This window comes from Scylla paramamosain, unplaced genomic scaffold (genome assembly GCF_035594125.1).
Source record: "Scylla paramamosain isolate STU-SP2022 unplaced genomic scaffold, ASM3559412v1 Contig160, whole genome shotgun sequence".
Lineage (NCBI taxonomy): Eukaryota > Metazoa > Arthropoda > Malacostraca > Decapoda > Portunidae > Scylla > Scylla paramamosain.
The window spans coordinates 49,394-75,316 of record NW_026973825.1 but is presented as its reverse complement, the minus strand read 5'-3'; the positions used below and the strand labels follow the sequence as shown (position 1 = coordinate 75,316).

Sequence of the window (25,923 nt, the reverse complement as noted above, 5' to 3'; positions counted from 1 at the left end):
CCATATCAAACCTAACCTAACCATACCTAAACTCAAGGCAAGGTATGGCGTGTCTAGCCAGTGGTAGCCATAATTATTTCCTATTTTCATCAATAAGAAAAGGCATTGAATTCAATTTAAAAAAACCTTTCAATTATTGTTAAAGGTTTGTAGAAAAGAATATATCAAGAGCTAGTGTTATTTCATAAGATAGGTAATGAAATACTGGCACATTAATAAAAGTGATATCAAGCCTCAATATACTGACATACGGTAATAACAGTGTAGTACCATCACAATCACCAGCACCACCACCTTACCATTTATATCACTAGACAACCACCTCTACACCGTACGTAATGTACTTTCCACATATAATGCATACCTTTGGGCAAATTGGTGTCAGCGGAGCATTGAATGAATGCCTCTTGGCACTTGCTGGGAGACTGGATGCCTTGGTAATCTGCAGGGATCACCACTTTTTAACACAGGCTAACTTCTTACTTTACACGTTATGGAAGGCATCAAGTATGGCTTCAAGCATTTTAAAGTATTCACAACATTGTCGAGTGCAATTTAAGATACCTTACTTCTGAACTGGTGTGAACCGCCAACGTACTGTTTACAGCACCCGCTGGGTTAAAACGTATGTTCACTTTTTAAATCTCTGAATTAAAGTATATTGCATTTTCAAGTTCAAAAATTAAAAAATATTATTGCATAAAAATAATGCACTTTTCTTTCTCTTTCCACAAGTTACCTCCAGCAGATTATTAAAGGTAGGTGGAAATTTTATTTAGAGCATGATGAACCCAGCCGTTAGCAGGAAGGCGGCACAACAACGTCAGCGGCGCACCTACAGAGTGAGAAGAGATATTTTCGCTGAGTACGACGATGCTGAGTTACTGAAAAGATTCAGATTGGACCGTGCTGGTATTGTTGCAGTGACTGATATAGTGAGAGACAAGCTGCAAAGTAAAACTGAAAGAAATAGAGCCTTGACCCCTGAGATGGTGGCCATCACATTACGATATTTAGCCACAGGAAAAATGCAACAGTGCAGTTGTGATGATTTTGGAACAACGCAGCCCACTATCAGCCGTGCAATATCACAGACAATTGATGCACTGGCTGACCCAGAAGTAATCTGCCAGTTCGTGGCTTTCCCTCACACCCAGCGTGAAGTGCAGCAAAAACAGGCAGAGTTCATGCAAGTAACTCAGTTTCCCGGTGTTGTGGGAGTGATTGATGGTACTCATATAAGAATTGTGTCTCCTCATGTCGATGAACATGTATATGTGAACAGGAAACGCTATCACAGCATAAATGTGCAAGTAGTATTTGATGCTCACTATAAGATTCTTGACATTGTGGCAAGGTGGCCTGGCTCAGTCAACGATGCAAGAATACTAGATAAGTCAGCACTCAAACTGATGTTTGAGGAACAACATGTACCTGCAGGATGCTACCTTCCCGGGGACAGTGGCTATCCCTGTAAGCAGTGGCTCCTCACTCCTTACCTTCGCCCTCAAACTGTTGCACAAGCTAATTATAACAGGTGGGTTTATTTGTAAATAGTGTTCTGTTAGGTTTAGATATGCTTTGAACGAATCTAGTAGCTTTCTCCCCAGGGCCGCCCTCCCGCGTGTGCCCGCAGCCCCTACAAGAACCGGTCCCTGCCCCCCTTTGGGCACGCTCTCCTCCCAAGGCTAAGTCCCCGGGGCGTGGCCGCCCAAACTAACCCCCTCCTCCCAACAGTTCCAGTACCTTACGATGCAGCCGAGGGGACTGACGCCACCACCACCACTGCCACCACCGCCACAACAAGGGTTATTCAAATGGGGAACATGCTTCAGGTGTTGCCCCAAGATGCCTCAGCCCCGCAGCCCCACTTCCCCATGATAGTGCAGGCAGGGAATGTCATACAGGTGAGAGAGAGAGAGAGAGAGAGAGAGAGAGAGAGAGAGAGAGAGAGAGAGAGAGAGAAAGTTTTTTACATACAGAAAGGAGAGACAGAGATAGAAAATCAATCTTACTACTACTACTACTACTACTACTACTACTACTACTACTACTTCTGAGCACCTCCTTCCTCTCAGGTTGTTCCAGCTGACAACACGCAGGTATTAGGGGCAGAAGTCGTTGGAGTTGGTCGGGTCATGCAAGTGGTCGGAGTCCCAGGCTTTCCCCCGACCCCAGCCCCAGACCCCTGCCCCAGCCACCCCTCTCCCTGTGACCCCTGCCCAGTCATCCCTCACCCCCTCCTGCCCCCTGCGGTGCTGCCAGCGGGGGTGATGGGAGGTGGAGGTGGGCCACACACACCTGGGTTAGCTGTGGCTTGGCTTATCTCCCTCCTCAGCAGGTGAGAGAGAGAGAGAGTGTATATACATCTGTTGTTATTGTATTTATTTGTCTATATTTTCCTTACAGAGTGATTGATTGATTAAATGATATATATTGGTGTTAATATATACAGACAGACTGGTATATAGACATTCTGATATGTGATGGCCAGTCCATGGAGCACAAGGTCTTTGTGGACTAATGAATATTTTACACTAAGGTTTAAGACCAGTGTTTTATTCAGCTATCATGAAAAAAAAAGAAAAAGACAGTACATAATTATTTAGTAAGTAATTCATAACTTTAACCCAATCAAATTATAGATACATGCAAAAAAGAATTATATCAATAACAAAAGTAAATAATAATAATAATAATAATAATAACTATTACAAATTACAAACAATTACATATGTTTATAATAGTAGAGCTGATTACAATTTGAAAACTAATAAATACAATGAATAATTACTTGTTAAGTGTTGTTTTATCAGTAATTTAAAGGAATGTAATGGTTTGTTTTTAACTGTGTCCGAGAGCCGGGTCCAGTGCTTGGTTCCTCGTGAGACGACACTCTGTTGGGCACGGGAGGTTCAGCAGAAGGGTGTCCTCAAGTTACCTGTCTGTCTTAACTGAATATCATGAGCCCGTGTCTCTTGTGTTTGTATTAAGAGCTTTGTATACAAACGCCAAGGTCTGGAATACAGTAATGTCTCCAGTTTCTAGGAGTTTAAGATCCACTGCTATGTTCGGACTTGTTACTGTTTGTCTTATTCCAAATTAGCTTTTTTGGGGCAAGAAATAATTTATGAGTGTAGGTTGCACTAGGAGAAAGAGAGAGAGAGAGAGAGAGAGAGAGAGAGAGAGAGAGAGAGAGAGAGAGAGAGAGAGAGAGAGAGAGAGAGAGAGAGAGAGAGAGAGAGAGAGAGAGAGAGAGAGAGAGAATGTTTGATATTATTATTATTATTATTATTATTATTATTATTATTATTATTATTATTATTATTATTATTATTATTATTATTATTATTACTGCTACATATTTCTCTCTCTCTCTCTCTCTCTCTCTCTCTCTCTCTCTCTCTCTCTCTCTCTCTCTCTCTCTCTCTCTCTCTCTCTCTCTCTCTCTTACAATAATAGTTTTACCCTTCTCTCTCATCCTCTCTCCCACTTCCACTCACTCACTCTCTCCCTCCTTTTGCAGCAAATCCCGAGGATCAACGAGGACATGGTGGACCCAGAGATTGCAGCAGCAGCAAGAGAGAGAGAGAGAAGCAAGAGAGGAGGGAGAGGAAGGAGAGGAGGAGGAGAGAGAGGGAGGCCAGGAGGGAGGCACGTCAGAGAGAGAGGGAGAGGAAGAGGTTGATTCTGTTACAACAACAACTGCAACAACAACAACAGTTAGTCAGTGAGGAGGGGGAGGGGCCGTCCTCTGATGCTGAGGATGAGGTATTGTTCAGGGTAAGTAGTAGTAGTAATGCATCATTTTTAAACTTTCCGAGATAATCTTATTTCAACAGGTAGAGATGAAAAAGTCCTCTAACTGACAAAAAAAAAACATTATCTATTTATTTTGTTATGTAGGCCAGCCAGCCGTGGGGGGGACAAAACTTCAATAAAAGAGACTCTCTGAGGTGTGGCTCCCCAAAATAGAATTGCAAATGGTAGCCAGAATTTACATGAATACTGGAGGGTGCTGTCAGGCCAAACCAGCTCCCCATCTGTGCCTATGCAGTGTCTGGCCAGCCACTAGTGTGTTTTGGGGGCTCAGACCAGCAGATTCCCACTGTTTATTCACTGTTTGTGTTGATGCAGTGTCTGGCCAGCCACTTGTGTGTTTTGGGGGCTCAGACCAGCAGATTCCCAGTGTTTATTCACTGTTTGTGTTGATGCAGTGTCTGGCCAGCCACTTGTGTGTTTTGGGGGCTCAGACCAGCAGATTCCCAGTGTTTATTCACTGTTTGTGTTGATTTAGTGTTTGGCCAGCCACTTGTGTGTTTTGGGGGCTCAGACCAGCAGATTCCCACTGTTTATTCACTGTTTGTGTTGATCTAGTGTTTGGCCAGCCACTTGTGTGTATGTAGGGGACTCAGACCAGCAGATTCCCACTGTTTATCCACTGTTTGTGTTGATGCAGTGTTTGGCCAGCCACTTGTGTGTTTTGGGGGCTCAGACCAGCAGATTCCTACTATTTATCCACTGTTTGTGTTGATCTAGTGTTTGGCCAGCCACTTGTGTCTATGTAGGGGATTCAGACCAGCAGATTCCCACTGTTTATCCACTGTTTGTGTTGATCTAGTGTTTGGCCAGCCAGTTGTGTGTTTTGGGGGCTCAGACCAGCAGATTCCCACTGTTTATTCACTGTTTGTGTTGATCTAGTGTTTGGCCAGCCACTTGTGTGTTTTGGGGGCTCAGACCAGCAGATTCTCACTGTTTATTCACTGTTTGTGTTGATCTAGTGTTTGGCCAGCCACTTGTGTGTATGTAGGGGACTCAGACCAGCAGATTCCCACTGTTTATCCATTGTTTGTGTTGATGCAGTGTTTAGCCAGCCACTTGTGTGTATGTAGGGGACTCAGACCAGCAGATTCCCACTGTTTATCCACTGTTTGTGTTGATGCAGTGTTTGGCCAGCCACTTGTGTGTATGTAGGGGACTCAGACCAGCAGATTCCCACTGTTTATTCACTGTTCGTGTTGATGCAGTATTTGGCCAGCCACTTGTGTGTATGTAGCGGACTCAGACCAGCAGATTCCCACTGTTTATCCACTGTTTGTGTTGATGCAGTGTTTGGCCAGCCACTTGTGTGTTTTGGGGGCTCAGACCAGCAGATTCCTACTATTTATCCACTGTTTGTGTTGATCTAGTGTTTGGCCAGCCACTTGTGTTTATGTAGGGGATTCAGACCAACAGATTCCCACTGTTTATCCACTGTTTGTGTTGATCTAGTGTTTGGCCAGCCAGTTGTGTGTTTTGGGGGCTCAGACCAGCAGATTCCCACTGTTTATTCACTGTTTGTGTTGATCTAGTGTTTGGCCAGCCACTTGTGTGTTTTGGGGGCTCAGACCAGCAGATTCTCACTGTTTATTCACTGTTTGTGTTGATCTAGTGTTTGGCCAGCCACTTGTGTGTATGTAGGGGACTCAGACCAGCAGATTCCCACTGTTTATCCATTGTTTGTGTTGATGCAGTGTTTAGCCAGCCACTTGTGTGTATGTAGGGGACTCAGACCAGCAGATTCCCACTGTTTATCCACTGTTTGTGTTGATGCAGTGTTTGGCCAGCCACTTGTGTGTATGTAGGGGACTCAGACCAGCAGATTCCCACTGTTTATTCACTGTTTGTGTTGATGCAGTATTTGGCCAGCCACTTGTGTGTATGTAGCGGACTCAGACCAGCAGATTCCCACTGTTTATCCACTGTTTGTGTTGATGCAGTGTTTGGCCAGCCACTTGTGTGTTTTGGGGGCTCAGACCAGCAGATTCCTACTATTTATCCACTGTTTGTGTTGATCTAGTGTTTGGCCAGCCACTTGTGTTTATGTAGGGGACTCAGACCAGCAGATTCCCACTGTTTATCCACTGTTTGTGTTGATCTAGTGTTTGGCCAGCCATTTGTGTGTTTTGGGGGCTCAGACCAGCAGATTCCCACTGTTTATTCACTGTTTGTGTTGATCTAGTGTTTGGCCAGCCACTAGTGTGTTTTGGGGGCTCAGACCAGCAGATTCTCACTGTTTATTCACTGTTTGTGTTGATCTAGTGTTTGGCCAGCCACTTGTGTGTATGTAGGGGACTCAGACCAGCAGATTCCCACTGTTTATTCACTGTTTGTGTTGATGCAGTATTTGGCCAGCCACTTGTGTGTATGTAGCGGACTCAGACCAGCAGATTCCCACTGTTTATCCACTGTTTGTGTTGATGCAGTGTTTGGCCAGCCACTTGTGTGTTTTGGGGGCTCAGACCAGCAGATTCCTACTATTTATCCACTGTTTGTGTTGATCTAGTGTTTGGCCAGCCACTTGTGTTTATGTAGGGGACTCAGACCAGCAGATTCCCACTGTTTATCCACTGTTTGTGTTGATCTAGTGTTTGGCCAGCCACTTGTGTGTATGTAGGGGACTCAGACCAGCAGATTCCCACTGTTTATTCACTGTTTGTGTTGATCTAGTGTTTGGCCAGCCACTTGTGTGTATGTAGGGGACTCAGACCAGCAGATTCCCACTGTTTATCCATTGTTTGTGTTGATGCAGTGTTTGGCCAGCCACTTGTGTGTATGTAGGGGACTCAGACCAGCAGATTCCCACTGTTTATCCACTGTTTGTGTTGATGCAGTGTTTGGCCAGCCACTTGTGTGTATGTAGGGGACTCAGACCAGCAGATTCCCACTGTTTATTCACTGTTTGTGTTGATGCAGTGTTTGGCCAGCCACTTGTGTGTATGTAGGGGACTCAGACCAGCAGATTCCCACTGTTTATCCACTGTTTGTGTTGATGCAGTGTTTGGCCAACCACTTGTGTGTTTTGGGGGCTCAGACCAGCAGATTCCTACTATTTATCCACTGTTTGTGTTGATCTAGTGTTTGGCCAGCCACTTGTGTTTATGTAGGGGACTCAGACCAGCAGATTCCCACTGTTTATCCACTGTTTGTGTTGATCTAGTGTTTGGCCAGCCACTTGTGTGTTTTGGGGGCTCAGACCAGCAGATTCCCACTGTTTATTCACTGTTTGTGTTGATCTAGTGTTTGGCCAGCCACTAGTGTGTTTTGGGGGCTCAGACCAGCAGATTCTCACTGTTTATTCACTGTTTGTGTTGATGCAGTGTTTGGCCAGCCACTTGTGTGTATGTAGGGGACTCAGACCAGCAGATTCCCACTGTTTATCCATTGTTTGTGTTGATGCAGTGTTTGGCCAGCCACTTGTGTGTATGTAGGGGACTGAGACAAGTTTATTTAATGTTCAGTGACCCGTTTGCAGGCACAGGGGTGTTGACGAGCTGGGTGTGCAGGAGACAGACAATTACAAAGGTTTACAGTTCAAATGCTACATGTATCTTCAAAATACAGATAATAAGTAGATAAATATTGAAATTAATATAAAATACCATTCTTTATTTAACACTTAACCAAACTTAACCAACATACACACACACGCTAACTCAGACAGTTCCCTAACTACCTTACCATCCCGCAGGAGGCCATGTCGGAGGTGCCGGTGGTGGGGTCGCCAGTTCCGGAGTACGAGGTGGAGGAGGAAAAGGAAGAGGAGGACGAGGAGGAGGCACGGATAAGGAAGAAGAAAAGATTATTACCTGTAGCCCTCCCTCCAGCTGATAAGGGGATATTAAGGAGCCCTTCCTACAGGTGTGTCTGTCTACCTGTGTGTCTCTTTCTATCTCTCCTTTTCATTTTTCCAGTTTCCCATTATTTTCTCCACCCTCTCACTGTCTTTTCTCAGCCTCTCACAACCTGTCACACCCTCTCCCAGCTATTCACAGCCACTCACAGCCTCTCTCTCTCACTCTATCTCATTCCCAGTGTATCCAGACCATTCTAGACTCACCCCAAACTGTCCCCAAGACTTCCAGTCCATCCCAACTTCTCACAGCCTCTTCCAGCCTTTCACAGTCTCTCTCTCTCTCTCTCTCTCTCTCTCTCTCTCTCTCTCTCTCTCTCTCTCTCTCTCTCTCTCTCTCTCTCTCTCTCTCTCTCTCTCTCTCTCTCTCTCTCTCTCTCTCTCTCTCTCTCTCTCTCTCTCTCTCTCTCTCTCTCTCTCTCTCTCTCTCTCTCTCTCTCTCTCTCTCTCTCTCTCTCTCTCTCTCTCTCTCTCTCTCTCTCTCTCTCTCTCATTCCCAATGTATCCAGACCATCCCAGACTCACCCCAAACCATCTCCAAGACTCCCCTTCTCTCTTCCTCTCCTCTCCCTCTCTCTCCCTCCCCTCTCTCACTCTCCTAACTCTCCCCAGGAGAGTCCCCAGTGGTGAGCAGATGGTGATGCTGGAGATGATACTGGCATATTGAGTATTATAATTAGCCATAAACACTTGCTTGCTTACTTTCATGTCTACACAGGTTCGTTCGATGCAAGGAGTTGGCACAGGAGGCGTCCGAGGCTGTGTAGAGCGGCCGTCTGAACCTGGTGCCACAGCTTACTATGTTCAACAGGTGCGTGTGTGTGTGTGTGTGTGTGTGTGTGTGTGTGTGTGTGTGTGTGTGTGTGTGTGTGTGTGTGTTTTGTGTGGTCATTTCACTATCTATCTATCTGTTTAGTTTGTCTCCATCTGTCTGTCTTTCTGTCATTGGTCTGTCTGTCTGTCTGTGTATTGCAATGATTTTTCAGTTATGTATTTTATTTTTTATTCTTGTGTACTTGTGTCTGTCTGTATGTATGTATGTATCAGTCAGTGAGTCAGTCAGTCAGTCACTCAGTTAGTCAGTTAGTCAGTCATTCAGTCAGTCAGTTAGTCAGTCATTCAGTCAGTTAGTGAGTTAGTCAGTTAGTCAGTCTGTCAGTCACTCACACAGTGTTAATCCTCCTCTTCCTCCTCCTCCTCCTCCTCCTCCTCCTCCTCCTCCTCCTCCTCCTCCTCCTCCTCCTCCTCCTCCTCCTCCTCCTCCTCCTCCTCCTCCTCCTCGTCCACCTCCTCCTCCTCCTCCTCCTCCTCCTCCTCCTCCTCCTCCTCCTCCTCCTCCTCCTCCTCCTCCTCCTCCTCCTGTTCCCCACCACCCCTGCCGAGAGGTGAGTGTATGTACGTGTGTGTGTGTGTGTGTGTGTGTGTGTGTGTGTGTGTAGTAATAATAGTAATGCTATGTACATATATAAATACTGTTAATATTATTGATAAAAAATATTGATGATGATGATGATGATGATTCAGTGGTGATTATGAAAATGTGCATTACAATATAGGGTAGATATTATTGTTATTACCTGTGTGTGTGTGTGTGTGTGTGTGTGTGTGTGTGTGTGTGTGTGTGTGTGTGTGTGTGTGTGTGTGTGTGTGTGTGTGTGAGGAATAATTGAATAATTGAATAATTGATGCTCTCTCCTTTGCTATTCATTATATACATGGACAGATGCCTGAAGGAAGTGTGTGTAAGGGAGGATAAAGAGATCATGCTGGCCTATGCAGACGATGTCGCTGTCGTGACAGGAAGCCAACAAGATCTTCAAGAGGCCATGACAAGATGGAATGATGTTTTAAATAGGGAAGGAATGAGAATGAACAAACAAAAAACTTATTTACTAGTGGACAAGCAACAAGTGATGGTGTGGCTCTGAGCCACTGTAGTAGGGATGTTATGGTTTAAGTGTAGGAAGTTGCAAATGCTCACCTAACAATTGCACCTTAGTAGAAAAACACAAACAGGAAGTTTATGCAAGTTTTTATCCTTATATAAAATGTTGTATTGCATCAAACCTCCATACATTACTGTCTCTATCCAGTATGAGACCGGTGTTCAGGAAGCACAAGCATGTGCTGAATAACAAGAAGCCGGCATTGGTGAAGGTGACAACATTTCATCTATTTATACATACTTTTTATTATTAAAGCTTATCTTATAATTATTTCTGAAGAGATTGACTAATTTTTGTAGTATTTATGACTTAGAACTATGATAAAGCTATGAATTGATATAATTCCTGATTTGTTTTATCTTTTCATTATCCTTCCTTTGTTAATTGAGCATTTTATATTACTTAGCTTAAAAATGCAAGAACGGTTCAGAAGTATCCAACCTTGGGCTAAGGGCCAAAATTATGGTATCATTCAAAATGTCCTTCAAAGAAAGCCCTCTGTAATCCAACACACTTAGCCCATTAATCCTTCCATTTCTCATCAATTTGTTCAACATTCATATTTTTCCCTTATAGGGTTGAACAATTTTCATGGGTTCAGAGCAAAAGGCTTCCTCATTCCTCCCCAAGGTATTCTCGGATGGTAAGCAGGTTTGACTCTGGAGCAAACCTGACCAAGGGCTACTGCCCAAGGCTACAGAGGTTCCTCTCCCTGAGGCTGAATGCACCATGTGAGATGGTTCTGTTATGTGGATGAATGTCATGGTGGATAGCAGTGCCACCACATTCCTACAATCATCCATCACTCCACTGCTCAAACGCTTCTGCAACCAATGATAGGTATGCTGCCACATTCTGCATGGTCTCCTTGGCTCTCAGATAAGGATACTGTCAACAGGTTTGGGATTGCCAAAAAATCATAAGGAGCTATGTCTGAAAAGTCCAGAGAGAGAGAGAGAGAGAAAGAATGAGCAAGAGAAAGAGTAGGATGAAGCAAAGGAAGAGTCAAGAGGGAGGAAGAGAGAGTAGGACAAGAAAAAACAGAACAAATAAATCCCCTACACGTCTTGTCTCCATTCACACAAGCCATGAAAAGCTTGTCCATCCCTGAGTGCTCAGAAGCAGTGTTCCACTGATGATGTGGAAACTTGAGACACCCAATCATTTAATGGGCTTTAGTAGGTTTTGTCACCAGTCTTCTGTGTGTCACTGACTACATTTTGAAATTTTTATCTGTTCTATTTAATTTTGTGTGTATGTACACAATGTTTATGGTCAATAAACTATTTATAAAACTATTTATCTGTGTGAGTAAGATAAAAGCAGTTATTGTTATTATTATTATTATTATTATTATTATTATTATTATTATTATTATTATTATTATTATTATTATTACACATTTTCCTCCTTGTATTTAAATATTATTATTATTATTATTATTATTATTATTATTATTATTATCATGAATTGTTCTTGTTTATAAATAAAATACTGTAACTGATTATTATTTTTTTTATCATTCATTTAGACTCTCTCTCTCTCTCTCTCTCTCTCTCTCTCTCTCTCTCTCTCTCTCTCTCTCTCTCTCTCTCTCTCTCTCTCTCTCTCTCTCTCTCTCTCGAATAAAATGACTGGTGAGGAACTCTAATAATTAAAGTGCTAAAAAATCCATTAAACTACGAGAAATAAGACAAATAATTAATGACACACCTAATAACACAAACAAGGAGTAATAAACAAAACTTAAGCCAGAAAACACGAAAAGATAAAACTATCATATAAAGAAATACGAAGTAAAAAAAAAATCATGAATATCAAATAAATAACTCACATATAATCAATAAACACGTAAGGAACAGTAAATAAACAATTAAGCCATTCATTGCAAGGGCCACAGTCAGAAAGTGAAAAAAAAAAAAATAATGCTTAGTTAAATACCGAGGCTAAATAAAACAAGGAATTAGACAAATGACAAATAATTAATAAATACATAAGGAATAATGAATAAACAAAAATTAAGCCAGGAAGACTATTATAATTATTGCAAGGAGACGATATGTATGTATGTATTGTATGTAATTCGAGGTTAAAATGGCTCAAATCTGACCCAACAGCAGGCCATAAGTGAAGGTGTTCCTCAAGGCAGGGAGGGGGGGGAGCAATGAATAGGGGAGGGGCTATAAACTATTGGGGGGATATTAATTAATGACGCATCCAGTTTAGCGTGTGTGTATATTTCGCGTTGTGATAATTTAAAGGTTTTCTCGCGTTTTTATCTTTATTTATTGATTGATTTTATTTATTTATTTTATTTTTTTGGCAGGTGTTATATTTGTTGAGTGTTTTAAGTAACTGTGGCTCATTGCATCAAAACTCCATTCATTACCTTCGTGGGAAGGTTCAATTTGGCAAGGTTTTATTTCGCATTTTGGGTTTTGTAGTAAATTATGCATTTTCTCATATTTTTCTTTGCTGGTATTGTCCCTTCCACGCCATATATGACTGGAAAGTTGGGGGCGCCTTCCCCCCCCCCCACCCTCCACTGCTACGTTTTTTTCTTAATCAGTCAGTCAACCAATCAATCAATCCCTTCATGAATCATACCCATTTCCAGGTGTCACCCCCACCCATAGATCTCTCATTCTGTCATGTATGAACAAGTGCTAAGGGCAAGCTGAACAAGTACAAAGGGCAAGCCAGCTGTCTCTTTTAATATTCTTGCCTGAAATAACATTACAAATGAGGGTCTATTAATCATCCATTAAATAATCCATTTTTATTGCTTTCTCATTCTTCTTGCTCTGTGTATTGTTAAATTGGATGGTTATATCATTGTCCCTTCCTGTGTTTTAGTGTGCCATTACCTGTCCTCTCTTCCAGCTGATATTTAGTTTGTACTAAAATAGACTGGCATAACTTTACAATTTATACACAAATAACAACATAAACCAATAATGCATTGATATTATGCATGATAGGAGTGGACATTTCCACTCTACATCATTAATGAATGCATGATGAGACGCACACTATTACAAAGCTAATGAGTTCAATACAAACACTCAATAACAATTTCAATAACTTTATTAAAAATAGCAATCTTTATAAATCATGAAACCAACATCAAATGCACAATAATGCAAACACTTTTTACACACACACTCTTTAATGATATTTCCTAATATACAGTATAATTCCAAACAGAGAGAGAGAGAGAGAGAGAGAGAGAGAGAGAGAGAGAGAGAGAGAGAGAGAGAGAGAGAGAGAGAGAGAGAGAGAGAGAGAGAGAGAGAGAGAGAGAGAGAGAGAGAGAGAGAGAGAGAGAGAGAGAGAGAGAGAGAGAGAGAGAGTGATGAACTACCTGGGGTCATAAATGCAAAGTACAGGTATCAGTCAGGCAAAGCATAGTGCTTGCCTGTCTCATATGGAATGTAAAAACATGGCTTCATATCATTCCAGACCTGGGATTATGGCCAAAAGTTACCAAGCAGTGCTGAGCAAAATCCAGTAGAGTAATATTCAGTATCATTGAATTACTGACAAAGTAAAGATCATTATGTGCAATGATACTCACTACCTAGGAGCATTTCAGGTTACTACCAAGAGTCTGACCATGCTGGCAGGGATGGTTAGGCTACAACACATTACATACTTCTCCATTCAAATCAGTCAGCTGATTAAATGGTGAGTTAAACCATTTTGATCATCTAAATCATATTAAGGCATTGGATGAGACCTGGACAGCTTGGGTCAACACCATACATAGGTACTCCACTACTCTGTGGGAAACACTTGATTGTGGCAAGAGTCATCACAATACCAAACACCATCCTTGACAAAGCACAGCATGGCCCACTCATCCACAGGAACCCAGCCATCTCTAAGGAGCAAATTAATGCTGCCCAGTGTCACTCCTCATCACTTTTAGGGAATAAGAAGTAGATCCCACCCTAGCACCATCTTTACATAGAATATAATACAGAGGATAGAGAAGGAATACAAACAGGGCACATGGTATGGTATAGAACACCAACCCTCACTTTTGGAAAACCCCAGCCACTCAGTAGGAGACTGAGTGGCTGGAATACATGGAATACAAAGTGCATGGAATACAGTAGTATTCCATGCAGTTTTTAATACATATAATATATTATAGTGAAAGGAACATATTTATATAACATATATATAAGGACGCTGCTTATCTTCTCGAGCTGCTGAAGGTCATGATCTGCTTCCTTTTCCTGCACCAGCTTTGATATCAAATCCTGCAGGAAACAACTGTGTTAATTCACATTTTGAATAAATCTAATAGATGAAATTTCACTTACAACACCTTATGTGTCTCTGGTGACTCATGGAGGACAGATACATCACCTGAGAGTAAATGGTCAGTGAAGAAGTTGACCCTTGATCCTGGCTAATCACATTAAGTACATTAAACACTCCTGTTAACTAATAAATGAGGGATAGATTTCTCTGGAAGGTTACATTACACTACTTCCCTGGCATTTGAAAACATTTTGCTCTACATGAACTCATATGGAAGCTTTACTGCAACATTAAATCTCAGCTAGATGCCAGATGGTGTAGCCTCCATCACAGAGCAAGGTAATGATATGAAGGCTTAGTACTTTGGTCAACACCTGAATAAGAACCGTTTGAGATGCAGCAGAGATCACTAACCTGCCAGCAATTGAATAAGAAGTGTGTGAGATGCAGCAGAGATCACTAATCTGCCAGCAATTGAATAAGAAGTGTGTGAGATGCAGCAGAAATCACTAATCTGCCATGACATGAATAAGAAGTGTGTGAGATGCAAAAGAGAGCACTAACCTGCAGAGTGGTTTTGCTTCATTTCCTCTCATTCATGATGGAGGCTGGCAAGGTCTAACTCGCGTTCTCGAGCTTGTTGCTTCATCACTCCTCGCTGCAACTGGTAGATGGTGATGTAGTCACCTGAAGAAGGATAAAATTCTTCATTAAAAGACCAAGGAAATGGCATACAGTAAACAGTAAACACTTCCTCCACTTCACTTTTACAGATGATTCAAATGAGCAAAAAACATGCACTCACCGATGGACTCTGTCTCCTCATGCACTACAGCATGCTCAAGCTGCTACTTCCTGTCACTCAGCTCAGCCACCTCCTTCATGCTGCAAGTTAACCTGCTCTCCAGGACCCTGTGAGCCTCCTGCAGTTGTTGCAGCTTCTGTTAAAGCTCAGTTCCTCCCAATCCTGTTGTTTCTCCTGATAAAACAATAAGTTTGTTTCTCTCAACTTTTCTTAATACAGCCTCAATAAACAAATCCAATAACAATGCTTTTATTTTGTTATTAATTCAAAAAATTGAGCAACAGTGAGGAAAAATTATTTGCTTTATTATTAGAGAATATAAACTTTCTTACCTTTTGGTTCAGTTATGACATCTTCAGACAACTTTTCATGAGCAAGAGATTCTCCCAGCAGTTTGTTATACTTATCCCTCTCACAGTCTAGCTGAACCTGAAGACTGCTGCACTCACTCTCCAACCTGCTAACCTCAGATGTCAGTGTAGCCACTTGACCCAGCAATTTCCCCTTGGTATCTGTACCTGGAGGTGAAAAATTGATGCAACAGAGGGCCAGACAAGAATGACCAATGGAAGTAATTAGACGTAATGTAAGAAGTGGGTATAAGACTAAGGGAAATAGAAGGGCAATGGAGAGAGGGTTAGATGCACCAGAAATGTCTGTGGAGCCAGGAAAAATTTTAACTTGTAACAGAGATAACTAAGAGCAACTGTGAATGAATAAATGTGATGTAGCCTCATCCCATGACTGGGAAAATGCAAAAGCAGCACCTCAGACACCAGGACCATGATGACTGGCAGCTCCCAAAATTAGCTGCTGGCTTTTGTACTCCTAGTCACCACAGGAGGCTCATCCACAGCTAATCCTATCAGCTGATCATCTTGGGTGAAGTAATTGTTTATCAGTCTGGCTGTTGAGTCCTGATGCAGAGATGTGTGTGTGTGTGTGTGTGTGTGTGTGTGTGTGTGTGTGTGTGTGTGTGTGTGTGTGTGTGTGTGTGTGTGTGTGTGTGTGTGTGTGTGTGTGCACTTTGGAAAGCCTCCCTCCAAGGAGAATGTCAGTTTGATATACAAATATATATTCATGTGGATGGTAGCTCACATTTAGCTTCTGAGTTCTCACATGAAGACATGCCATCCTTGTCTTTTTCCTCTGAGGGAGTGACTTTATACTCTGTGATAAGTGCATGCAGCTCACTATTCTGTCTTGTGACGTTTTTGATTTCTATCTGTGAAAGACACAAGAAGGCAGTAAGTTAACTTGTTTAACATGCCACATCATTTTATATATATTATGCCAAGTTTAAACAGGAAAGCCTCACCAGAAGCATCAACTAAAGACCAAAGTGATTAACAAATCTTTCACTTTACCACCCTTAATGACAAAAGCTGATGATGTCCATATCCTGCATTTTTACACCTTCATGATTCCATTAGATTACATTAGATTACATTAGAACAGTATGTGACCAATGACGTCTCCATTCTACATTGCCATGACAAGAATACAGGGCTTTACTGAACATAAACCAAGGACGCCTCCATTCTACATTGCCATGACAAGAATACGGGGCTTTACTGAACATAAACCAAGGACGCCTCCATTCTACATTGCCATGACAAGAATACAGGGCTTTACTGAACATAAACCAATGACGCCTCCATTCTACATTGCCATGACAAGAATACAGGGCTTTACTGAACATAAACCAAGGATTCCCTCCTCCTCTCTCTAAGGGTTAGGGTTCTCTCAACAGTTACAGCGTGGTGTGAGAGATGCAGTGCTGTCAAGGCTTTACTATTTACAGGAAGCAACACACCAATAAATAAATGTTACTTTGGAAATGAAACTGAATAATCAAAGGCTTTATATCTCATGAACTTCCCTTCTTTAATAAACTGTCTTCAAGCTGACAGACTCCAGTAGTATTGCATCTTAGGAATATTCTACAGCTGATTTCATAATAACTGCTCTCTAAAACTGACTACATGCCTCCTTCCCTGCCTCCTACAGACTCTACTCAACAATTGTTGTTATTCTGTTCATGCTGGTGTGACAGTTAACCAGTATATTAATTCCTTAGTTATGTACACTCTAGAATGGTGGTTCATTTTATCTACCAGTGATTTGAATTCCCAGCTTCTAAGTATTACATTATTATTTGTTGATTGGTACCATTTGTATGCAATCAGAGAAAGATTTCAATATAAAAACATATCCATGTTACTGTTACCTTTCAGAATGTAAACCAAAATGAAAGCTATGTAAATTCTTACTTTAGATTATGTTGTCATTTCATTGAATGATGTAATTTCTTGGTTCTTGTGCTTCTTCAAATGCAGTCCCTTGTCTGGTTTCTCTGTCAATTCTAATTTCTTATTGCTCTGTGGAAAAACAAAGTGCAAATGTTTAGGATGAACTGATTCAATAATATTGCTTTCACAATTTCAATATTGTTCACAATTTCTGCAGGAAGTTTACTCCATATATTTACTATACGATTAAAGAAAAAATGTTTGGCCTTGTGGGATTTAAAACGTTTGGGTATAATCTTGAATCTATTATTTCTTGTTAGGTAGAATGAAGGAGGAGGAGGAGGAGGAGGAGGAGGAGGAGGAGGAGGAGGAGGAGGAGGAGGAGGAGGAGGAGGAGGAGGAGGAGGAGGAGGAGGAGGAGGAGGAGGAGGAGGAGGAGGAGGGAGAAACAAAGATAGGAGGGAAGGAAGAAAGGAAGAAAAGGGAATAAGAGAGAGAGAGAGAGAGAGAGAGAGAGAGAGAGAGAGAGAGAGAGAGAGAGAGAGAGAGAGAGAGAGAGAGAGAGAGAGAGAGAGAGAGAGAGAGAGAGAGAGAGAGAGAGAGAGAGAGAGAGAGAGAGAGAGGAGTTGGTAAGGAAAATTATTACAATGGTCCAAGGTGAAGAACAGGGACTGGAATGAGAAGTGGAAGAAGCATATAGAATTGGAAAATATAGTGAAGGAGGTAAAAGACCATTAAAAGTGAGAATGAGATCCCAAGTTACAGTAAAGGAGATCCTAGTGAGAACTGGGAAGCTGGCTGAAAATTCAGAATACAAGAATATTTGGGTAAAAAAGAGATATGAACTTGGAAGAAAGGGAAAAAGAGAAGGATCTGAGGAATGAAGCCAAGCAAAAAAAACGAGAGAAGTACAGAGACCGAGAAGCAGAAATTTTATTGGAGGGTACTAGATATGAAACTAAGGAAATGGTATATTCAGGAAAGGGAACAAGAAATGAAAGAACCACAACAGCAGACAGACAAATTGCATGTGGTGGGAGAAGTAGTATATTAAGAGTAATATATACAAAACAAACTTCATGTAAACAAATAAAATTTTCAGAAAACTTGTCACACAAAACCTTATTAACAACTCACCTTCTCCTTCTGCGGCATTTCCTTCCTTCTTATCTTTCTCCTTTCCTTCTCCATCTTCCTCCTCCTCCTCCTCCTCCTCTCCTTCCTCTTTCTTTCCACCTTCCTCCTCCTCTTGTGACTCTTAACTCTCTTCCTCCTCGTCCTCCTCTTCCCCTGTGCTTCCCTCCTCTGAAAGAAAAGACTTGTTTAAAAAGCAAGCAAATATAGTAGTAATAGTAAAAAAAAGTCAATGAAATGAAAGTTTATACACATATGAAATTAGTGAAAATTTGACACCAAACATTCTCTATCTGTAACATTACATCAGAATGACGAGAACACAAGATATGAAAAGTGAAAGGGAATGATGTATATAACAAAGAAAAACATTGTATAATGACATATGACAGGAAAATAATCTTGTATACTTGTCCCTTAAATACTTGCTTCCTTGTATATTAACTCCCAAAATGCTCATTCCTTGTACTCTCATTTTCAAAACACCTCTTCCTTATATATTGTCACTCAAACACTCCTTTCTTGTACACTTATTCCTAAATCACTCCTGTCTTCCTGTATTCTCATTCTCCAAACACTCGTGCCTCTGCACACCCAGTTCCTCAAAACATTTCTTCATTGTTTACTCATCCCGCAAACACAGCAACTTTCTTGTATACTCAGCTCTCAAAAGATGCATTTTTAAACATCCATAACTCCTTTTATTTTCATTCCCCAAACACTCCCGGCTGTGCACACTCCAGCACGTTAACACAATAACCAAGCAATACACACGACTACTGGCACCATCCAGATCTGGCCCCAGCACCCCTGCCTCCTTGCGTGCCAGCTCCAGCAATGCACGGCCACAGCGGCAGTACGCGTCACCACACTCGGGCGCCTGCTCCCCACACAGCTCCACCAGGGACTCTGTTGCCTCCTGGAGTGGTAAGGAGTGTCAGTTAAACCTGGTGTTTACTTTCACTATGATATGAAACAATTAACAACACAGAAAACAACACAACTAGGTAACATGCAACACATACCACACCTAAGCAACAGACACACCTCGAAGGCAGCCACAGCAGATTTGAAGTCCCCCACCAGGAGGTGTCGCTTGCCCCTAGAGAAACGGTCGAACGCTGCTGCACTTGCCGCACGTCCAAGGGGAGCAAGCAAACAGGCCATCATCAAACAAGTCTTGACTTTAACCATTCGTAATTTACACCATCATATATTGTGGAGTAACTTCATGTTTAGTATATCTTAACATGGAACATTATTAAGAATGTGTACATGCTTGTATTATTTGATAAATTATGTGGTCAGCTACACTTTCCACTCACACTCTCATCCATCACCAAAATTAAACTAACCCCCTATTACTTTCCTCCCACCCTCAGAATTATTAAACTAACCTCCAGTCACATTCTTCTGACACCCTCATCCCTCACTAAAAATTAATACCAACTGGCAAAATTACCAAACTAACCTCTAAATATCATCCTCCCACCATCTAGTCTCTCACTAAAATTAATCTCACCAAGCACGATTATCAAGCTAATATCCAATCACTTTCCTCTGACCCTCAAAATCCTTTCCAGCTGGTAGAATTATTAACCTATACTCCAGTCACTTCCACCCTCTCATCCCTCATTAAAATTAATCCCAGCCTTCAAAATTATTGAACTAACCTCCAGTCAAAGAAATATCACTGGTTTTGTGGGGGATATTGTCACTGCACTAAGGGATGCACACAATTTCTCGTAAGTTTTCACATTTTGCGTTCAACTGTACCGGTCTAAGTGGAGGAGTGAAAAAGTGACATCTAATGAATAGTTGCCACAAAACTTATTCTCATTACTTTTTGTTCCTTGTCATTTTTCTTTCAGGCTTTTTTCATCATCACAGCAGCTTGAAATTTTGAAAATACATGCTATTTGAGGAGGTAGCTGTACATGTGAAAAAAAGAAGGGAAACAAACATCCATACTTGTGACTGATATGAAAAATAAACTATACATATAAATGTATATTTCACTTTTCTTTCTAGCAATTAAAAAATGTACATACGACAGTATTTCTTTCTTTTCCTCAATAAATACGACAACAGTATTTTTCCTTCCCTTCAGTACACCGAGCCTTTCCCTTAGTACATATCACAGTACTTTTCCTTTTTGCTCAGTGCATATGAGAATAATTTTCCTTTTCCTTCATGCATATGACACTACTTGCCCTTTTCCTTTTCTTTCCCTAAATAGAGAAGACAAGACAGAAATTTTCTTTCCCTCAATACACAACACTATTTTTTCTCCCACTCTCTCTCTTGTACAGAGTCAGTTTCAATGTACTGGAAGGTTATGCCTACGGGAAACTGAAGGACAGCTCAAGCAACGAGTGGACGGGCACGGTAGGAGCTCTGCAGTCAGGGGAAGCTGACCTCACTGTCTCTGAATTGTCCATCACTGAGGAGAGGTTGAAAGTTGTTACCTACACCCAGCCTATCTATATCATCAGGTGAGAGATACAGGTGATGATCAAATAATATTTTAAAGATGTTGAACAAAGTGCTCCCTTAACAGATTAATTGGATCAGCAAAATGTTCAGAATATGAAATGTCAAATAATTAGATTGATCTATCTATATGCCAGGCTGGCAGTCCTATACAGGGTGGCCCAGACACTACACTATACACTCACATACAACATTGACACTGTTAATCCAAATTCTAATCTATTTATCTATATACCAGGCCAACAATCCTCCCCAAGACACCGCAGACAAATCACCACACATTCACACTCTTAACTTCATTATTATTAACGATTTAGCTGTCTATACATCAGGCTGGCAATCACACACAAAATGGCCCAAACAAGGCACCACACACACATTCACACTCTTAATATCATCTGTCAGGCCCTAGTGGAAAGGGACAATCTTGTGGCCCACCATACTACACCTCAGGAGGTCAGACACAGCATTCAGTTAACAAAAAATCACATTAACACCCACTCCCCACAGAACATAGTAACACAAAATCAGATTAACACTCACCCCAACGTCACATTCACAAGACAAGTTCTCATCCCACAGCCGTAAACTGTTTGCGGCCACCCACGAGGACCTTGCCAAGAAGATGCTTGCCTACACAACCCCAACGGACACAGCTCTGTACCGGCGCATCCCGGCTAACACGACAGGCCTCGCCAGCATCCTCTTCTTCATCGAGCGACTCCAGAGGTGCTACATACCCACGGGGGAGAAGCCTGTTAGCATGGGAGTTGCTGCTGGCTGGTACATGTTGTCAGCTCTCCTACAACAAGGTGAGGACCTGTTGAGGTGTAAGACTGGTCAGTTCAAGTGTTGGAGCATTTAGTGTTTGGTAAGATGGCTGGTACATGTTGCCAGCCCTCCTACAGCAGGGTGAGGACCTGTTGGGGTATGAGACTAAGTTGAATGCAAGGGTAGTGGTGTTTAATGTTTGATAAGATGGGAATACAGAAAGACAGTTATTAAAGGATAGATTTAAAACTGGGAAACTTTACATGATACCTGGTGTATTTTCATAATTGAGCTGATATTAACTTGAATTAGTTCTGGCATGAGCAATATAAGCAAGTGGTGTTAATATGACTGATATGGATATCAAGTAATGTATTTAATTTTATCAGTAGTTCTCTTCATATGATGATATCAACAGTTTTCTTAGTAAGATATGAGATATAAATCTTTTAGAAATGATGAGAAAACTCTTAAATTGCATTTTCATCTCTGAAACATTTTAAAATGGTCTTTTCTACATTTTTTAATTTAAAAAGATGTGTTACTTTCAAAGATTTTAAATTGCCTTTGTATCATCCTCCATGTCTTAAAATTGCCTTTTCATGGCATCTTTCCCTCCTCCTCTTCCTCCTGCAGGCTCCAACACCTACCCAATCAGCAGTGCAGCACGGGTAATCTACTGGGTTGGCTACAGTGTGTCCCTCATTGTGTACACATCATACTCTGCCACACTGGTCTCACATTTTGCTGTGGAGCAGCCTGCACCTCTGCCATTCAGCAACCTGCGGGACCTGTCTAGGCAGTCAGGCTGGGATGCTGGATGCAACAACAATGACCTCTTCCAAGTGACAGCCTCGGTGGGTCCTTGGCTTCTTGCTGTGTGAACTGATATACCATCCAGTGGCTGAGAGTTGAGGAGAGAGAGAGAGAGAGAGAGAGAGAGAGAGAGAGAGAGAGAGAGAGAGAGAGAGAGAGAGAGAGAGAGAGAGAGAGAGAGAGAGAGAGAGAGAGAGAGAGAGAGAGAGAGAGAGAGAGAGAGAGAGAGAGAGAGAGAGAGAGAGAGAGAGAGAGAGAGAATTTTGTTCAGTGCCAGATTTAGGAGTCCACAAAAAGACCAGCTGCCCAGGAGCCTCCACAATCTGGGGTCTCCACAATCTGAGGAGTCTCCCACATAAATATTCTGTAAGTGAAAGAAACTTAAATTAATCAAACACTAGTTTTCTATGAACTAAATATTTTTTTTATTACTATCAAAATAACCACTTGTTTCATTTACACTAAATAAATATGTTCCTTTCACTATAATATATTATATGTATTAAAAACTGCATGGAATACAGATACAAAAATATTAATATAAATATTTCAGGTAGATGGCCTCCACACTCAGGCTGCTCACAGGCCTCCACAGACACAAATCCAGCCCTTGATTTGTAAATTAATTATTTTATTTAATTATTTATTTTTCCTTTGTAAGAGGAGCACTGCCTTAGGGAGGGAGAGAGAGAAAGAGAATAATAAAAAAAAAAAAAAAACAGATGCCATTTCTTTAAGAAATGGCATCTGTAATAATAATCTGTTATATGCCATAATAAATTATGGCATATAACATAAAATGTTATATGCCATTTGATAACAGTTTTCTATAGATCTAAGTGTAACTCAGTAAGTTTGTAACACAATCTCCCTCTCCTAAATCCAAATTGCTTTATTATCACTGGGAGAGGCTGGGATGGACTGGGAGAGGCTGGAATGCACTGAGAGAGGCTGGGATGGACTGGGAGAAGCTAGGATGCACTGGGAGAGGCTGGGATGGACTGGGAGAGGCTGGAATGCACTGAGAGAGGCTGGGATGGACTGGGAGAAGCTAGGATGCACTGGGAGAGGCTGGGATGGACTGGGAGAGGCTGGGATGGACTGGGAGAGGCTGGAATGCACTGAGAGAGGCTGGGATGGACTGAAATGCACTGGGAGAGGCTGGGATGGACTGGGAGAGTCTAGGATGCACTGGGAGAGGCTGGGATGGACTGGGAGAGGCTGGAATGCACTGAGAGAGGCTGGGATGGACTGGGAGAGGCTGGGATGGACTGGGAGAGGCTGGAATGCACTGAGAGAGGCTGGGATGGACTGGGAGAGGCTAGGATGCACTGGGAGAGGCTGGGATGAAAAGGCTGGGGCTGGGGCTGAGGCTGGGGGAAAAGGTCAAGAATGTTGGGTGTATCTCCAAGACAGTCAGGAATACGAGTAGGGTGTTGCACCAATTGCTCTAGGTCATGGAGGATAGCAAAGTTGTAGGCTAGTTCACCAGGATGGTCAGTGAAGGGAGAGGAAAGCCAAAGCTGGTGGTGAACATTGAAGTCTCCAAGAATGGAGATCTCTGCAAAAGGGAAGAGGGTCAGAATGTGCTCCACTTTGGAAGTTAAGTAGTTAAAGAATTTCTTATAATCAGAGGAGTTAGGTGAGAGGTATACAGCACAGATAAATTTAGTATGAGAGTGACTCTGTAGTCGTAGCCAGATGGTGGAAAACTCAGAAGATTCAAGAGCGTGGGCACGAGAGCAGGTTAAATCATTGCGCACATAAACGCAGCATCCAGCTTTGGACTGAAAATGAGGATAGAGAAAGTAAGAGGGAACAGAAAAGGAGCTACTGTCAGTTGCCTCAGACACCTGAGTTTCAGTGAGGAAAAGAAGATGAGGTTTAGAAGAGGAGAGGTGGTGTTCTACAGATTGAAAATTAGATCTTTGACTGCGAATGTTGCAGAAGTTAATGAAGAAAAAGTTGAGGGGGTGTCAAGACACTTAGGGTCTTTGACAGAAAGGCAGTCTGACCTGGGGACATTTATGGTCCCCTCCCCAGATGGGGACTACGAGGCTGGTGTAGGAGTCGCCACGATGATTTTAAAATTTTTGAGTGAAGGGTGTGTGTGTTATTAGGTGCTTGTAGTTTTGTGTGGAGGAAGAGAGTTGTCTTTAGAGGGCAGGCTATGACTGCCCCCTTGTGTTGTGAGACACAAAGGGAAACGTTCAGCGAGGTCACAGCTGGGTTTAATGATAAGTTCACAGCACCCCCTGAACAGTGCTTTAGACCTCACTGGTAGTAATTATCATTTAGGCAGATGTCTACTGCCTCCTCATATATATATATATATATATATATATATATATATATATATATATATATATATATATATATATATATATATATATACCCAGCCAACATTGGATAATGGGAGGCATGTGGGTGTTTTGTGGGCTACTTTATGGGTCCCATGTGGGCTACCCACATTACTGTAAAACACAGGTTGTTCTTGGAGATTTAAACTTTTTGCATTTATAAATATTCATTCACATGACAGTAAAGATTCATTTTACTAACATGCCAGTTTCTCTTAAACCAAGCAATTTACGTGTAATCTTATCTTACAAATGGCTTGAGGCATTCTCTAACCCTCTTGGAAAGTTGACAGATATAAGTAATACTGCTAATTTTCATTGAAATATTAAAAGAAAATTAAATAAATAAATAAATAAATAAAATAAATAAATAAATAAATAAATAAAAATCTTTTGGTTCAGTGATGTTCCTCATTTTTTGTCCAAGGTTCTAACCATACCTAAACTAACTTAACAACACCAAAACTAACCTAACCATACCTGCTGTAACCTAACCATACCTAAACTAACTTGACCACACCAAAACTAACCTAACCATACCTGCTGTAATCTAACCATACCTAAACTAACTTAACCACATCCAAACCTAACTACACCCAAACTAACCTAACTGTACTTGCTGTAACCTAACCATACCCAAAACTAACCTAACTACACCCAACCATATCAAACCTAACCTAACCATACCTAAACTCAAGGCAAGGTATGGCGTGTCTAGCCAGTGGTAGCCATAATTATTTCCTATTTTCATCAATAAGAAAAGGCATTGAATTCAATTTAAAAAAAACCTTTCAATTATTGTTAAAGGTTTGTAGAAAAGAATATATCAAGAGCTAGTGTTATTTCATAAGATAGGTAATGAAATACTGGCACATTAATAAAAGTGATATCAAGCCTCAATATACTGACATACGGTAATAACAGTGTAGTACCATCACAATCACCAGCACCACCACCTTACCATTTATATCACTAGACAACCACCTCTACACCGTACGTAATGTACTTTCCACATATAATGCATACCTTTGGGCAAATTGGTGTCAGCGGAGCATTGAATGAATGCCTCTTGGCACTTGCTGGGAGACTGGATGCCTTGGTAATCTGCAGGGATCACCACTTTTTAACACAGGCTAACTTCTTACTTTACACGTTATGGAAGGCATCAAGTATGGCTTCAAGCATTTTAAAGTATTCACAACATTGTCGAGTGCAATTTAAGATACCTTACTTCTGAACTGGTGTGAACCGCCAACGTACTGTTTACAGCACCCGCTGGGTTAAAACGTATGTTCACTTTTTAAATCTCTGAATTAAAGTATATTGCATTTTCAAGTTCAAAAATTAAAAATATTATTGCATAAAAATAATGCACTTTTCTTTCTCTTTCCACAAGTTACCT

The 25,923-nt window shown here is 41.5% G+C and overlaps 1 protein-coding gene and 1 long non-coding RNA gene across 13 annotated transcripts; one reads left to right on the top strand and one right to left on the bottom strand.

The window, feature by feature from the left end:
• Positions 1 to 774: 774 nt before the first annotated feature.
• Positions 775 to 9,971, top strand: LOC135099626 (uncharacterized). The gene is made up of 6 exons (XR_010268188.1): positions 775 to 1,537; positions 1,738 to 1,907; positions 2,079 to 2,341; positions 3,527 to 3,783; positions 7,511 to 7,680; positions 8,391 to 9,971. It is a non-coding gene; the product is annotated as an uncharacterized LOC135099626 (long non-coding RNA).
• Positions 9,972 to 12,687: 2,716 nt separating this feature from the next.
• LOC135099628 (nuclear autoantigenic sperm protein-like) lies at positions 12,688 to 25,882 on the bottom strand. 12 transcript variants are annotated; one of them, XM_064002007.1, is made up of 12 exons: positions 25,753 to 25,882; positions 25,548 to 25,625; positions 21,996 to 22,525; positions 21,118 to 21,394; positions 19,112 to 20,524; positions 18,856 to 19,000; positions 18,085 to 18,252; positions 15,794 to 15,920; positions 15,028 to 15,213; positions 14,696 to 14,869; positions 14,455 to 14,577; positions 12,688 to 13,886 (listed from the first exon to the last, which is right to left on the bottom strand). In XM_064002007.1, exons 5-10 carry the CDS (start codon positions 19,273 to 19,275, stop codon positions 14,835 to 14,837), a joined length of 825 nt encoding a protein of 274 aa, XP_063858077.1. In that variant the 5' UTR covers positions 19,276 to 20,524; positions 21,118 to 21,394; positions 21,996 to 22,525; positions 25,548 to 25,625; positions 25,753 to 25,882; the 3' UTR covers positions 12,688 to 13,886; positions 14,455 to 14,577; positions 14,696 to 14,834. The 12 variants fall into 12 exon arrangements, 11 of the variants coding, with proteins under 11 accessions (XP_063858077.1, XP_063858080.1, XP_063858078.1 ...); XM_064002010.1 differs by having other exon boundaries at positions 21,996 to 22,249; XM_064002008.1 differs by having other exon boundaries at positions 25,748 to 25,824.
• Positions 25,883 to 25,923: the final 41 nt, after the last annotated feature.